The 16,569-nt window shown below is 37.3% G+C and overlaps 1 protein-coding gene and 1 pseudogene across 1 annotated transcript; one reads left to right on the plus strand and one right to left on the minus strand.

Annotated features, from left to right (window-relative positions):
- The first annotated feature begins 407 nt into the window (after window positions 1-407).
- On the plus strand, window positions 408-1,188 carry LOC106510913 (voltage-dependent calcium channel gamma-2 subunit pseudogene; annotated as a pseudogene).
- A 7,527-nt stretch (window positions 1,189-8,715) lies between these two features.
- Window positions 8,716-15,724, minus strand: ift27 (intraflagellar transport 27 homolog (Chlamydomonas); the record flags this gene model as incomplete). The annotated part of the gene is given in 5 exon segments (XM_013999647.1): window positions 8,716-10,837; window positions 11,050-11,159; window positions 13,034-13,151; window positions 13,383-13,442; window positions 15,665-15,724. Coding segments are annotated over 5 exon segments (453 nt in total), but the record flags the coding sequence as incomplete, so codon positions are not given.
- Window positions 15,725-16,569: the final 845 nt, after the last annotated feature.

The raw sequence follows: 16,569 nt of genomic DNA on the forward strand, positions 1-16,569 counted from the left end.
AAAAAAAAAAAGTCCGTTTTTGGTCCGGACCAAACAATTGGACCAAAGGACTTTCCTGGTCTGAATACACCCTAACAAGCATTACAACAAGTGGACCAAAGGACTTTGCTGGTGTGAATACACCCTAAATATATGTATGTGAGGCTTATACTGTATATATAGTATATGAGAGAGGCAGTATGTTTTATTGCTTGTACGGCCCCTCAWAATTTGGTCAAATTGCAGATATGAAGATCTTTTTTTTCACCCAAATATGACAAATTTAATTGTACAATAGAAAAGATCACTACAACTTTAATATTCACACATATACAATTTGGTCATTTTGTCTGTTTTATACATGAACCTGGTAGTTTGTCTGCATTTAGTTTTCCTATTTTTTTTCTTTTTTTTTTTTCTTTTTCCAGGTCTGAGTAACATTATAGGAATCATTGTGTACATATCAGCCAACGCCGGGGACCCTTCGAAGAGTGACTCCAAGAAGAACAGCTACTCTTACGGCTGGTCCTTCTACTTTGGCGCCCTCTCCTTCATCATGGCAGAAATGGTGGGTGTGTTAGCTGTGCACATGTTCATCGACAGGCACAGGGAGCTGCGAGTGGGAGTGCGAGCTGCAGACTACCTCCAAGGCGCGGCCATCACACGCATACCAAGCTACCGTTATCGCTATCGACGCCGCTCACGCTCTTCATCCCGCTCCACGGATCCCTCGCAATCTCGCGAGGCATCTCCGGTGGGCCTCAAAGCCTTTGGGACGCTGCCTTCCACTGAGCTGTCCATGTATACACTGCCTAAAGGCCAAACGGGCACGCCGACAGCTACCTATAACTCTACAGAGAGGGACCACAACTTCCTACAGGTCCACAACTGTGTTTCAAAGGACCTCAAAGACTCAGGAGGCCACAGCAACACCGCCAACCGGCGCACTACACCAGTATGAAACAGAAATGGACCATAGATTCTAAAAAATAAAAATAAAAATAAATAAAAAACTAAATAAAAATAGGGGAATGTTGGTGAAAAGCACTTAAACACAGATTCTTGGTGTAAAGAGGCAAAAAAAGAGAGGTCATGAACAGATGGATTGAGAAGTGATTGTAAAGCAACTGGAGATATTCTGAATATAATTAGATAATCATTGAATTTATGTCTAAAAATGAAAAATAAAAAAAGGAAATACAGTAAAAATGCATAAAAATACATAAAAAAGAAACACGCATGATTTTCCCTGAGCCATTGTTAACAAATTCAAACATGTTTGAGGAGGGGTRTAAGTCAAGAGGGAGACGTTCAGTAGGGGAGGGGGGCTGTGGATCTATGGAGTGGTGGCCTGGGCCAGACTGCCTTTTCAAAGGTGAACTTTTAATTTTAGTTTTTTCTCAGTCTGAACAAAACGTGGTAGGCTCAACTATACCTGCCGTTGCACTGTCAAACCACATGTCCTCCAACACACAAACACACACACACACACACACGCCATAAACTTCCTTTCTCCCAACTTTGTTTAGTTGCTGTATCTTTTTTGATTTTGTTCTTTAATTACATCAATACTGTGAATCAATGCGGCATGGGATTCAAGCAGGAAGCAATCCAGCCAGCAAAAAAAGTAAATACATAAAAAAATAAAAACAATAAAAGAACAAAAAAATGCTATTATATGTATTGATTATATATAAATATACGTATATGTTAATATATCATGACTAGATTTCCCTGGTGCAAAAAATATCAACACCAAAAAAAGGTAAGGTAACTTATAAGTTACTTACTGTAGTTCAATTCAATTTAGTCAACGAGGGAAACTAAACCAAGATGGAGGATTCAGAATCATGACTAGCTCATCTGTCGGAAAAGGCACCATCCTACTTGATAAACTGATATTGATTAGTAATAGACATATTATTAGATTTTTTAACAATAACAAAAAAGACATTTTCTGGCAGTTTAATAACAACCCTGGCAGCCATATTTGCTCAGAGTTACCAGGGTTAATGCTTTGTGGGGGCGGGGTTTGTTTCGTTTTTGTTTCTTTCTTTTGTTTTGTTTTGTTTTGTTTTGCCCCATAAAGGAGAAAGACTGATGTGAGAACTCTTGAAAAGAGTTCTTCTCTCTGCAAACTTGAAAATGACTGTGGACAATGAAACGCCACTACTGCCAAAAACACACAAAGTAGTGCGTGAGAGAACACAGCTACCAGCGAGCTGAAGTGAAGTGACTCCAGAAAAAAAACAAAAACAATTTACATGCATGCTGATCAAAATCATCAAACCTGCTTTTAAGAAACCAATGTTTTGAACAGTTAAGCAATGATACCATGAAAGGGCAGTGGGAGCATAGAATTTAATGTTGCAGTACTGTGTCTCTTCAATCTTTCTTCCTGTTTGGGGGGTGCTGGGGGTCTGGAGCGGGGCCTAACTATGCTTGAAACAAAAACAAAACTTTGGGAAATGTATCAAGGGTATTTTTAAAGCAAAGAAAATTTTTGCCTTTTTTCTTTTACTTTGCATTCTCTCTTCAGTTTAAATGCAAATACAGCCTTAGTCTCCTTTCTTTTTTCTTTTTTTTTTTGTTTTTGTTCTTGCTCTTTGGTTTTAAGTTGTGTTGTTGTAAATGAGAGTATATGAAATTCTAAAAAATTAAAAAAATGGAATCTAATATCTTTCAGGGTGCCAAAACTGAATGATTCTGAACTTGGATGCGTCAAGTCCTGATGACAAATAAAAAAAAAAAGAAATTCACCCCTCTCCCTGTCGGGAGCTAGAAGTGTGTGTTGTKTTTGTGCAGCTGGAAAGAAGAAAAAGAAGAGGAAGAAGAAGAAGAAATACAAGTCAAAAGTGTAAAATTGCATAATAATACCAGTTTCAATTTTCGTACACACCTGCAACTTTTTTATTTTTATTTTTGACATTGTCCTTTGATATTTGGGATTCACTAATAATTTATTAGATATTACAGTCACTTTAAACTGTAAACCACTAAAGATGAAGACACTGTGTCCAACCATTAAAACCAACTGAAGACAATTGTTAATCTGAACAGTTACTTTACAAACAGCACCCCATAGTTATGGGAAAACTTGTCAAATTACAGCTTGATACTTTTTACATTTGTAATCCACTTGGCTATTATACGTGCCATGCAATAACYACCGTGATTGCATATATGCAATCAAGGTGGTTGTTTTCTTCAGAGATGCAAACCAGACAACTCTAGCCCAGGTAAGATCCAYGTTAAAGCTGGTTGTAGTCTGAAAATATTCTAGTTTTATGATCTTTCTTGTTTATGCCAACCCTAAGCAGGCATGCATTTGAAAGTGAAAGACTTTTGAAACACAAATCAATAATTAACTGCAAAGCTACAATATTTTATTAGCTTCAAGTAGAGACAAATGATGGGGAGAGTTAAGTTTTATGATAGAAGTCAAGATGAAAACTGATCAAATTAAACTCAAGACTAAATCAGTCAACACWGATTTTACTGTCAGTAAACACATACCTACTGGTTTGGAAAGTACAGGCAAACTTCTATTTTGGTTTGGTTGAATATCCTAAAATCAGAGCAAATGATAGACAAGACTTCTTTATTGTGCAAACATCTATAAGAGGTTTTGTTCACTTTGTTAAATTACTCCTCGCTGCCTCACACTACAGCTACCATTTATATCGATATTTTGCTGTCTTTACTGGTTTCTAATCATATGTTAATTAATATTCTAGTCTTTTAACATCAGTTTCAGCACCCCAGACACAAGTCTGTATGTGCTGGCTGTGACTTTCTGTCCCTCCCGCTATCTGTCCTCCCCTGGTGTGATGATCAGAGTGGCTGGCATGCCTCTTTGCAGCACTGCTGTGATCACTGAGGAGAGGTGTGGGGGGCGGGGGGTGAAGAGGACCAGAGTGGTTGATCAGGCAGAGTGAAGCAGTGCTATACTGCCTCCATCTGTCCTGGAGGTACTCAAATCTTGTCATATCAAACATGGTGACCTTGGCAAAGAGTCAAGAGGATATTTCTGCCTCCAAGTAACAAGTCTCCTGAGGCAAAATGGTAGTAATAAAATGCAACAATATTAAATTCTAATAATCAATTTGACATTGAGATCACTATGAAAACATAACTAAATCATTTCCTATATAGACGGTTTTATTAAATAAAGAGATTTTGAAGCTTTGAAGTATTATTTGTTTTCCTTTAAATACATGGGACAACTGTGTGGAAGTTGTTGGAACTTTGTGGTCAGGCCTTGAGAATTTTGGGAAAGAATTCTTGTGGGTTTTTCCTGGGAGATAACTAGAGGGACGTTGTCGTTGTAAATGTAACTAATTACTTCATCACACCTCTGTACAATTATCATACATTACCTGAGTATTGACAGTAAAATAGTTTAAAGGTYTATTGTAACAGACTATTGACAAAGACAGACAAATGTTTGATACTCCAATCAAACTGTGCTGTGTCGTGGTTTTAAGGTTGTTTTTGAAAGTTGCAGATTGACCACACGAGGAACCCAAGAAATCAAATATCAGAAGCAAAATCAAAAATAAATTGCTGATGTGGCAGCCAAAACATAGAGAGAACCAAGACTGGTACAAACGGTACTKAATGCAGAACCAATTAACAAACAAGAACTCAGAATGTAAAGGGGAACCCTGATGAACACAAAATGAACAGACTGAAAATAATATATCTTAAACAGAATATAAAGATATATTTGGAGCAATGGGAGAGAAAAAATTCAACTTGTTTGCACTCCTAGAAACTCCAGGTAACAAAATASATTTAATGGCTAAAMTAATGGCTGATATGCATGACATGTCCCCTTTAAWATGAATGCTACAAATTTCCATCTATTTTATTTCCTGCTTTTCTTTTCCAAGTGTCTACCCTGTGTAAGATGCAGGGCACACACTGGACATGTTGTAGGTCCATCACAGGGTCACATAAAGACAAATAACAATTCACAGCCTCAACACACACCTASGGACARTTTAGAGTTACCAGTTGACCTATCATGCATGTTTTTCATCTGTAGGAGGAAACTGGAGTACCTGGAGAAAACCTGCGTGCACAGGAAAAATGCACAAACTCCAACCAGAAAAGTCCCAGGCCTGGAGGAGATCCTGCAACCTTCTCACTGAGAGACAACAGCTTTAATCATTGCTCCACTGTGCCACCAATGTTCACAGTTTGTAAAAAGCAAGCTGTAAGCAAGAAAATGTTGTTTTCCAAGTCTTGTTTTTGTACTTTTTTTTACATAAACCACAACATTTCCCAAATGACAGATACAATAAACTATTTTTGCTGTTCTGCTGACAAGATTAGAGGCATTACAGCTAATTATTGCTCGCTKCTGTTCAGACAGTCAGGCAGCAAAATTGGGGGAACAGCTGTTGTGTTTTTCCACACCTGCAATTAGCATGCCTTTTTTTTAGGTCATAGACTGTTTGGGGCTCTGGAACAAACCATGCTGGTTACATGCACATCAATAAACAGACACAAAACAAGAAAGAGGGCAAGATTAAGGTTAATTATGTCAAAGACTGCATTATTAATACTAAAACAGTTTTTGAATCATTTGCAGTCGCTGTAGGTTTACCCAAAAGTTTCCATCCATCTTTGGAGAGATGAAAGAATGTCCACCTAATTCAAATATTGATCTTCTAGCTGCCATCAAATTTGAGTTTACAGGGTGGCAGAGTCACTAGGGCTGTCATCCTTTAACCTTGGGCAGAACACACCATTGGGCAAGGCACTTCACCAGTCTTGTCTGTTGGTGGTGGTCAGAGGTTCCAGTGGTGCCAGTGTAAGTCAGCCTCGCCTCTGTCAGTGTTCCCCAGGGAAGCTGTGGCTACAATGTAGCTTACCACCATCAGTGTGTGAATGAGTGAATGATGAAGTGTGAAATGCTTTGTAATCCTTGGAGTTGATAAAGCGCTATATGTGTTCAGGCCATTTGAGCAACATTTGCTGATATAATGGATGGATGTGAAGAAATTATTGGGGTTTAGGTTACATACTGATTTTAAATTACACTGCACACGGTATATTTTTATGATAGAACTGTAATAACTGTTAAATGTGACTGTTTTGCTTAACTTGATGATTCTATATTAATAGATACATGCCAGGAAACAAATCCAACACATTACTGAACTTTTAAATCTTCATTAGAGTAGGTTTTGAATGTCTGAGGGCATGGTTTCTACAGAACAATAGGGACTCCCCTTGTTGATGATGTAATCAAACAGGTGGAGCCATGCCCTGGAGCTTTTGTTAAAACTGAACTTCCTCATTTCTGGTCTGATCTTTTGGTGGCTCAAATTAAACCAGATATCAGCAAGAACGCTCTTGGTTTTGTATGGGTTTCTCTTTATAATCCTTTCCATGCATTTGCACATTCTTCATATGGTTAAGCACACATTCTGGTAACGAACACACTGAACACTATTTTTCTTTCGGATGGATGGATGGATGGATGGATGGATGGATGGATGGATGGATGGATGGATGGATGGATGGATGGATGGATGGATGGATGGATGGATNGATGGATGGATGGATGGATGGATGGATGGATGGATGGATGGATGGATGGATGGATGGATGGATGGATGGATGGATGGATGGATGGATGGATGATGGATATCTTTCTATCCATTTCATCATTTTGTTTTGTGCATTATAATTTATTTTAAATTCAGCTTTTTGCATTTATTTTGTGTAAAACCCTTTAAGTCAAACCTCAATAACATAAGTTATGACATTATTAAGCAATACATTTTCACAATGGTGACATGTATTATAATGATTAATCTGAGTCACACCATTGCATTAGTAGTCTTATAATAGTTCCCAAGTTAAACAATAATCCAAAAAAAGATGGTAATGGAAGAAAATGTGGTTTACTTCATCTGAAATGGTTAATTATTTCTTTGATCTTACCTTCTGTGACCATGTGTTGTATTCCATATGAGTTTTTGTGTCATTTGGTTGCTTCCACAGTTTTATCTTGTTTTACTTTGTGATTGCCATTGTGTTTTCGTATCGTTTACATTCTGTTTCTCTAAATCTGCCCTGTATTTACCTGCACTTTCATCAGGATTTGTATTTCTAAGGTTTTAGCTGCTCTTTGGCAGGGCCTTGTGTTATCGTTGCTTCACTTCCCTACTCTGTGATCCTTCTTGTTTTGCCGTAGTTTCTTTTTGTCTGAGTTTTAATTAGTTTTCCACTTTGCTCACCCTGCTTTCGCAGCCCTTTTTGTTTGATTTAGTATTCGAGTTGGTTTCAGTGACAGCTGCCAGCCTCTGCTCTTTGRTCCTCTGTTCTTCACTCACCCTGGTTGTGTGACCCACCACTGATCATGAATGCTTAAACAAAGCATTGTTATTAATATAACACAGAAACATCACAGTAATTAATTCCTTGTCTRAAATCATCTGCAAGTAGAGCTGTGATATTATCTGCAAACCTTAAAACTTTGAAGCACTGCAGCTGAAAATATTCTGTTCCCTAAAAACATTTTTTTGCAGTTCCCTTGTTAACTAGGGAAACCTGTTTTGAATACTGATTTTTGAGGAAAGAAAATAGTATTTTTAGTTCAAAACTAATGACTGAACAGTGGCATGTCTTTTTTTTCTAACCAAGTGTTTCAATATATTATAATGAAAATGTTTCTCCCAAAGCAATAAGCACAAGCCCACACTCTGTCTTGTGAAATGATTAAGTTGTATTCCCAAGATACAAAGCTCAGTTTAAATTTGATACAGCACTGTATAACAAAGTTGAAGTACTAAAAATTAGATTACCTGATAGAAATTTTGTGGAACTTTAATGGATTTTTTGCTTGTACGAGCCTGCACATCCTTCCCTTTAGGGTCAGTTTTTGGCTTAAATATTTTTGAGACATTTTGAAAACCTTTATGCAGGTGTCCTCATYCAAAAAAAAAGTTTGTACTTTCTGTTACAAACTCAGCAATATCAAACATGGTTGTGTGSTGGCAATATTWATTTAAYAAAGAYAGAAATAYGTGGTCCAAGAATGAAGGTACTCCGTGGGATGATCAGCTGAGTTTTATTGCAACAACAGGAAACACAGAGAACAACCTGGCCTGTCTCTGTGCCTCTGCTTCTCTCTGTCACTGTCTCTCCACACTACTCACTACTGTTGAACACTGTTGATGCAGCTGAGAGGCCTCATATATATATTAACAAACACCATTAAGTCATCTTAGCAAGATTTGATACAAGGTCAATGGAAAACACAAAGATAAACACAAGTGATATCTAAGAATGACTGTTGTTAGCAGACCTTGTTCTGACTTTAATCATTCTATCTGCAGATGAACAGCATGTCATGAAAACCTAGGTCATTAAAGGATGTCATACATAAAAGTATTAGTTCCATTACAGTTGTTAAAGTGTATATATGTGCATAATTTTGGATATACATAAAGCAATTTATGTTTAATAAACTTGTAGCTACAGTAAGCTATCAATCTTTTTTTTGAAGGACATAAAAAATAATATTTAAAAAAACAGCGGCCTACATCAAACAATTTCATATCCTCAAATGCTCACAAAAATAGTGAAGATAATGAGTGAAARTGAACAAAGATAAAGAGCTTAATTACTATAATTACAAAAACTCAAAATGTAAAAAAAAACACCAATTACAAGTTGATAGATGCTGGTTTTATAATAGCCTCATTACGTGTTATGTTTAATTTCACAGAGGAATTTACCAGACCTGTCATGTCTCTTCACAAACAGTAATGATCAGTTTTTCATATTATTTATAACATAGTCCTTTGCAGCTCCAACCTTCTCAAGAACACATGTCTCAGCAAGTCCAACACAAGGTCAGAACTTCTTCTGAGCAGAGAAACTGAAGGTCTACATGACAGACTGCATAGACTTAAGTTAACAGGTACTATCACTATTGCATGACACAGGCCTGTAAAGTAACATCACAGTCCTGGAACAATAATCTTTAGACAAAGTTGTTCATCATAATAAACAGTATAGGCCTGGACAATATGGCTGAATAATATATCACAATAAGTAAGAAATTAAGGAAGTACATCCCCCAGAGTGCCGTGCGATTCTGTGAAATTATCAACATTCTATCAGACATATTTTCTATTGATATTTATCGTGTCTATTACATTAGATATCGTGATTTTTTTTTTTTTTTTTTTGCATTGACAGCCCTAAGGGCCAAGTTTAGCTAAAACCTTACACAGCTTTTCGACACCAACACCTAAAACCAACTGTCAAGCATAAGTGAGGAGAGTTTATGATTTGGGCTATTTTCTTTTACAACTGCAGGTCTTGAGCATCTTTCATTAAGTCAGACCATGAACTCTTCAGTTCGCAAAATAAATAAAATAAAATAAAAAATTCTCAAATGTAGGAGTTACAAAATAATATTTATCTTAGGCCCTAAAGGATATCTGTAACTGGATGACTAACAAAATGTAAATCAATATATTAATGACCTYAAATCCAGATATTAACTTCATTAAACTGCTTTGGTGGGATAACTAATGAGTTGTGATGAGGCAATAACAAAACCTACATTACATACAATCTACAACGTAACTACACGTTTTAGGTTTGGCTTTAAAACATTTTGAGTTTTCAAAATTATGCAGTATGTCTTGATATGTTAATCTTTAGAACTATGATTATTGTACGATTTTAGAATAAATCTTTATTTCAAAACAGACAGAAAAAAGTGTATATATACATATACATGAACACACATTTTGACCAACACTCAAGGCAATCAAGGAGTATGTTCAAGTAAAACTAAAATTTCTCACTTTTCACTTCATTAATATAATTTTAGATCAATTTTAAAAACACAAAAGGAAACTAAATTCTAGTTCACAGTCAGTTGGACTTCGCTTTCTCTAMCAGAGGCTGCGTCATCATTATTACAGAGTCGGTACACTGCAAGCAGCGAGTAATGTGATTAAAAAAAAGCACATTGTGTCTGACTTGGAACTAGCATAGCCTCATTTGAGTGGTGGCAGCTGGTCTGAGAGGAAGGGAGACAACAAGGAGTCGGCTGTGACCTGCTTTGAATTGGAGAGCGCTAATTAGAATGATGATCACTGGCTGTCAGAGCTGCGCCGAGCATGGAGCAAGKTAGATACACGGCACCAGGAAAAAGCATTTTAAGCCACAAAAGAAAGGTGACACAGCAATTAAGGGCTTATCTAAAAAAATAAAAAAATAAACTACCAAAGCAAGCCCGTCTAAGCAGAGAGATGTGACAAAGATACTTTTTCCCCTTTTTATTTAATGTAAATATGTTTGTTTTTTTATTTACAAAATGAAACTGTAGTCTTGGTTAAAATCAAAAACAGCTAAGGATGAGTGACAGAAGTAAAGCAGAAGGGAGGAGGTGAAGTATAAGCYGTTTCCAACAAAATGAGTTGGAGTCTCATTGTAGTTTTGGATAATTATTATCAGTGTGAAAACAAATCCTATTATCTCTGCAAAGACAGGAAAACAAAGGGAAAACAAACACAGTCAGAAGCTGATTATTACCAAAAAAACCTCTATTGGTGCTCTCATTAAATGAGTTTTAACAAGGTGCTCTTCTTATACATTACAATAAAAAAAATGTGTTTTCACATACGTCATCAACACTAACTTCAGCTTCAATAGGCCACAGTCAATTAAATCTGAATAGAAGCTCAATGCCTGTGAGKGAAATGAATGCGATCTAGCCTGGACTAAGATTTTGGATGTTCTCACGGTGTTCTTGGTAGAGAGAGTGGAAGGCTTGGGCTAAACTGAGGAGCGGTGCATCACAGTTTTCCATCTCTTTCTGAAAGAAATAAAAAACAAAACTATGATCACAGATTTTACTGCTAATAAATAGTACAGCTGCATGTACTACAGGCTATTACTACACAGGAAAAAAAAGTATCCAAATGCAGATTTAATGGTCATTAAGAGCTCAACAATAAAATGTGGGAACTATTAAAATGCACAATATTGACAGCACAAAGTATTTTGTGTATTTTCAGCGCCACTCACAGCAGATGTTTCATGATACTCCAGTTCCTGGCTCTGAGCCCATTCTTGGGCCACGGATGTCTGTACTTCTCTTCTAGCAGACAGATCTGACTTGTTACCTACAAGCACACCTAGAAAACAAACACATGGCAACCTGAACACAAATGTCAAAAAAACAAAACACATTGTTTCCATCTCTACATGCAACTCAATTGTTCACACTTGGAGTCATAGCAGCTACAGAAATATCTGAACAACTCCACAGTGAAGAGGTGTGCCGGTGTTGGACAGGCGGCTGAGTACAGGGAACTGTTACAAGGCTGTGTAGGATGGTGTGGGATTGATAGCCTCCTCTTGAAAATGAACAAGACAAAAGTATATAATTGTAGATTTAAGGAGGATCAGGAAAAAAATTGCTGAAGACTATTTGCATCCAAGAATAAAAGACGAAGGTGGTGAAAGACTGCATAAATATGAACATAATGTTCAGTATCTTCTGCAAATTTGTACTGGAAAGTGTCATTTTTTTCAGCAATACTTGGATCAACGTCAAAGCTGGCAATGGGAACAAAATGTTGCACAAGCTGCTCAACGTGATAGAAAGTATACACTTTCACTGAAACATACTGATCACATAATCAAAGGCCACAAACAAGTCAAATTATTTCATGCAAAATTGACTTTTTTCATGGTTCCTACAATTTAAGGAAAGTTAAATTTAAGACTTTTTAAGACTTTTTAATGCCAAGTGAAATCAAATTTAAAACCAATTTCACAATAAACACAAATGAAATAAGTCAAACTGTGGCAGAAACTCCATATCTAACTGCTATTTTGTCAAATTTAGTTAAAAAAAAAAACCTTCTTAGCAGTCAGTTTTAAACTTAATTTAATTCCTGAAAATMCTCTAACGACCCAGAACTTGGAGCTTTAAGACCCACAGTGGGTTCTCAACCCTAGCTTGCTGCATATGAAAACTTAAAGTGCCTGTGAAGTGAAATGTTGTAAGAAATATGAATGCGTTTTTGGAAATCCAACATTATCAACATATTACAAAACAAATTTCACATTGCTCAGATGGACATTTGTTGAGATATTTGCTTGTGAAATAACAGGAAGTGATGTCAAAAGGGAATGTTTAAATTTGAATATTTAAAAAAGTTACCAATTATTTTAATATTTCATATGAATTACAGTCATCCTATTTACAACGTGTCAACATTTTTAAGACTTCTGAAAGATTGATTTAAAACATTTTAAGGCTAATTAAGGCCTTATTTTTGGATTGATGAATTCAAGGCCTTTTAAGACTTTTTAAGGATCCGCAGGAACCCTGTTTTGTTCTTTAAACTGTATTGCATTACAATGTTGTTCCTTCATCAAAAACATAACCAGAGTGTGGCTTTTGACTCATGTTTGAAAAATCCTTTCCTGTGGAGCAGCCTAAACACTTGCTGGTGCAAAGCACCGCCTATGCACACAAAGCTCCTCCCTGGAGCTCAGTTTGCAGCCGAGCTCTCCCCACAGAGCACCCCTCCCCCAAAGTGCTGTTGTGAAGTCGCGCTGCATTGGGGGTGTCAGAAACAGACCAAGTGGTTTGCACGGGCTATGATGCAAAGTCAAATTTATTTTTGATACAGAATTTTCTCAACTGAAGGCAACAATGACATTTGATTGTTGTATAGAATTTAACTATGAGCCTGGAAATTACATACCACCCCCCTTATAAATAAATAGCTTCCATATAAAGCTTTACATGAAGTTTTTCTGTGTCGAGTTTGCATGCTCTACTTGTACGTGCTTGGGTTTTCTCCTGGCACTTCGCTACAGGTGTGATTGAGAGCATGGATGGTTGTTTGTCTCATCTGTCTTGATATGGCTCTGTGATGGACTTGGGATCTGTTCAGGGATTTTTGTTGTTTTTTAAACTGTAATTTAGCTCATTTTTTTTCTTTGTTTTTGGACGTTGGTATTTAATTTCTTCTTTCTCCTTTAGGGATTTTACCTGGAACATGGAGACCTTGGCAGTGTCCATGAACTCTTTCCATCCAACGACTGCAGTTGGCAAAAGACTTCTCATTGGTCAAATCAAACACCAGACACAGCAAGGAAGGTTCACCCCACTGCAGACGAGATATTGATGAGTGGCAATTAGATTTAGAAATGGGAAGAAAATAGTAAAGATGTCAAAAATGCCTGGTATCAGATTAGCTTAATTTTATCTACAGTTTTGACTAAAAAAATAATACTAAAGCTCTCACATCTCGAGGAGTTGTGCAACTTTGGGTGGGAATTATTATTTTTTTATTAATCTAATGCAAATTAAAAAAATAAATATAAAAGAGCAATCTAACCATTTTCTCACAGCCATCCACTAACGTTGCCTTTCCTGGAGTATCTAAAATGTAGAGTTCCTGAAAAAAAAAAGACAAAAAAAGCAAGGCAACTGTGTTAACAACAGAGTATCAAATCAAATGGGGGCATAATTAAAGCTTTACCTAGTTAATTTTCTGTCTGTGTCTGAGACATTTTCCCAATGGTCAGGCAGAACACAAGTTGTGAAGTTAATCTAAATGGTAAAAGACCTGGGGTCAGATTTTTTARGGATTGCGTTGAAACCATACTAAAAGCGAACGTTCGGCTAAAAGGCAAAAATGGCGTACGGCAAAAAAAAATCAGATTTATAAAACCGTGCGTACACACGTTTCTGCGCACCTTTCATTTTTAGATCACAGCTTCACGTCAGAGTTTGAGCACGAGGTCCCGCCTCAGGTTCTACCCTCTACACGCCCACACTCAACCATAAACAGTCAATGCAAAGTACCTCCTSAATGTTAAGATGTATTTAAATCAGTCAGCTGATCAATGTCACGCTGCGTCGTGCGTCTGGAGGATGACAGGTGCTGCCTGACAACTGCTCATGTGAACAGAATGTCTGTAATTAACAGATTTTCCCTGATTTTGCAGGTTTACAGACGTTTAGAGTAATTAATGATTTTTATCAAAAACTCAGCTCCAAATTAATTTTCTCTCAGAGCCTGCAGGACGATAAAAACAATAAATAAAATTAAATAAGTCAGATAAACTTAGAAATAATTTCACCACGCGTCTCCCCGTCCTCCCCCTCCTCTGTTATTTTCGGCAGACCACCCCCCCCCCCACAACACACACACACACGCACACACATCCACACAGCGCAACCCCCCCTCCCCCCGTGCGTGACAAATACGGACTTTAAAAATTGAAGTTTAATAACATCCACAATGGTGAGGGTGGGCGCGCCCTGCGCTTACCCAAAGCATGATGTTGTGCTGTTGAAATGAGTCTTGTCGGGGAGGGATCTGTGGGTCAGGGTCGTCTGAAGAGGAGTAAAGAAATTAAAGAGTTGTGTGAACTTTTATTTAAGATTTTTTTTTTTATTTCAAAGATCCTTATGGCTCAGCAGCTGAAGCATAAATATTACTGTTAAGAAATCTGATGATAAAGTTGAATAAAAATCTAAGTCTGATTATGAAGACAAATTAAATATCTGACAGTGATCATTACACAGTGTGGCTWTAATTCTTCACTTCATCATCTGTGTCGCAGTTTCACGTCTCCAAAATGAGCGTACGCATGGGTCAGAGCTGGCGTGAGGCACCGCACATTTTACGTCAAGTTTGGATTTCATAAATCACAACCTTGGCTTGAAAAGTGGCGTACGCAAGTTTCTGGGCTCGTTTTGTGCGCACGCAAGTTTTATAAATCCGACCCCAGCACTGCATTTTATTAGGTCAAAGGACCACAGTGCTTCAGCTATTCACCCATTCATACACACTGATAGTGGAAAGCTACACTGTAGCCACAACTACCTTGGGGGTTGACTGACTCCACTGCTGAGCTCATTAGAGCAGTAGTCACAGAGCTGAGTTGGTGAGTAAGTGTAAGCAGGACGGAGGCACAAGCAGCAGCTCAATGGGTTTCTGTCAATGGTCCCAGGATGAAAGAAGGCTTAAACAGGGGCTGCTCTCTCAATAGTGTGAAACACATTCAAACGACATAAAAACTCGTCTTTTTCTGTATCTCGTTCTGCAGATGAACATCTTTAGATGAGTTAGGCACATCTCCTCTACATGTACAAGCTTTATTTCTGGGATGTCAATACACTTCCTCTCAATAACTAATCACCAGATATTCTTCTGCAATTCATTATAAGGTCTGGATATTGATCTTGTCTTCACCTAATCAGTCTTTGGTCCAAAAGTAGTGTGTTTGTTTTGATGTGTGACATATGGTGCATTGCATTTGTAGATGGAAGTCAGATTTTTGAGTTCTAGTCTTTTCCTACATGTTCCAGCAAAAATATGCTTCATCAGGGATGTTAAGCAGAGTCAGTTATTGARTCAATTAAGGTTAGATCATAGCACCTGTTGGTATTTGTGGACATTGTTCAATGTACCACGCAAAGCAGCAATCACAGCCACTGTTTGTGACAACTGGTTTTAAACATGGCAGAGGGTTTTGTTATCACCAAGGTATACATTTTGAATATGCATATATTTACATTAATAACAAACACATTTAAGTACTGTACCTCTGTGATGATTCAAAATGTACTTGCAAATTTCAAAGAAGTACAAAACTTTGAATAGCTTACCACTGTGTCATTAGTCTCTGGRATGGTAACAGACTTCATCAGCAGCTCCACTCCTGTTGTCTGACGAGCAAATATTGAAAGAAAAAAGTAAATTAGAGAGAAACTGTATCATTAAAAACTAAACAATATGATATGTTTTGGCTCTCTGTCACATTTTGAGTTACTCTAACCACATTTAATTGATTCAACTTTCTTTGTGTGGTTCCAATCAGCAGAGAAGAGAGGGGAAGAGTTGTCTGTGCAGACGGTATCACAGCGAACTGTCGGTTGTGATTTATGGTTAATGTAAAAACAAAGCCATGACTGATCTGCGGCTCGGCTTGTCTTGAATGCAGATTCCCGGTTGTGATGTTCAAAATCCCTTTTAGACCGTTCCGCTGCCTCTCCATTACTTTAAATCTCACTGTCTCAATAAGGATAAATGCACAGGGAGTGGACAACCGGCTCTGTTTAATAGCACTGCAGTGGAAAGCATTAAGACAAGGTGAAACTCCTCATCCTCATTTAATGAAAAACTTGAAGGGTGAAGGTTTACATAAATCCAAATGTAACAGCTGCCACAAGCTGATACAGCGGGTAGGTTTGTCACACGACTGGGAAATTAATGAAAAAAAACCATCACATGCAAAGCTATGTAGCTGTTTATGTTTGAATAATGACATGAGAGACATTTTAAATACTGAAATTAGATATGTCCTATGTTTCTATTTTTGACYAAGTTTGAGAAAGCAGAACCAAGCTGAGGACACAAACAGTAACTGTACTTGCAAACTAGCAAACAATTAATAGAAGTATCTTCATCAACAGCTGTACAAACAACACATATGCAAGAAAGTCTGAGATACTAATACTAAATACTCTTCACACACAAGCACATACTGTGCAAAACAGTCAGTTGTAATCTT

Source organism: Austrofundulus limnaeus, unplaced genomic scaffold, assembly GCF_001266775.1.
Source record: "Austrofundulus limnaeus strain Quisiro unplaced genomic scaffold, Austrofundulus_limnaeus-1.0 Scaffold2395, whole genome shotgun sequence".
In the NCBI taxonomy this organism is placed as follows: domain Eukaryota; kingdom Metazoa; phylum Chordata; class Actinopteri; order Cyprinodontiformes; family Rivulidae; genus Austrofundulus; species Austrofundulus limnaeus.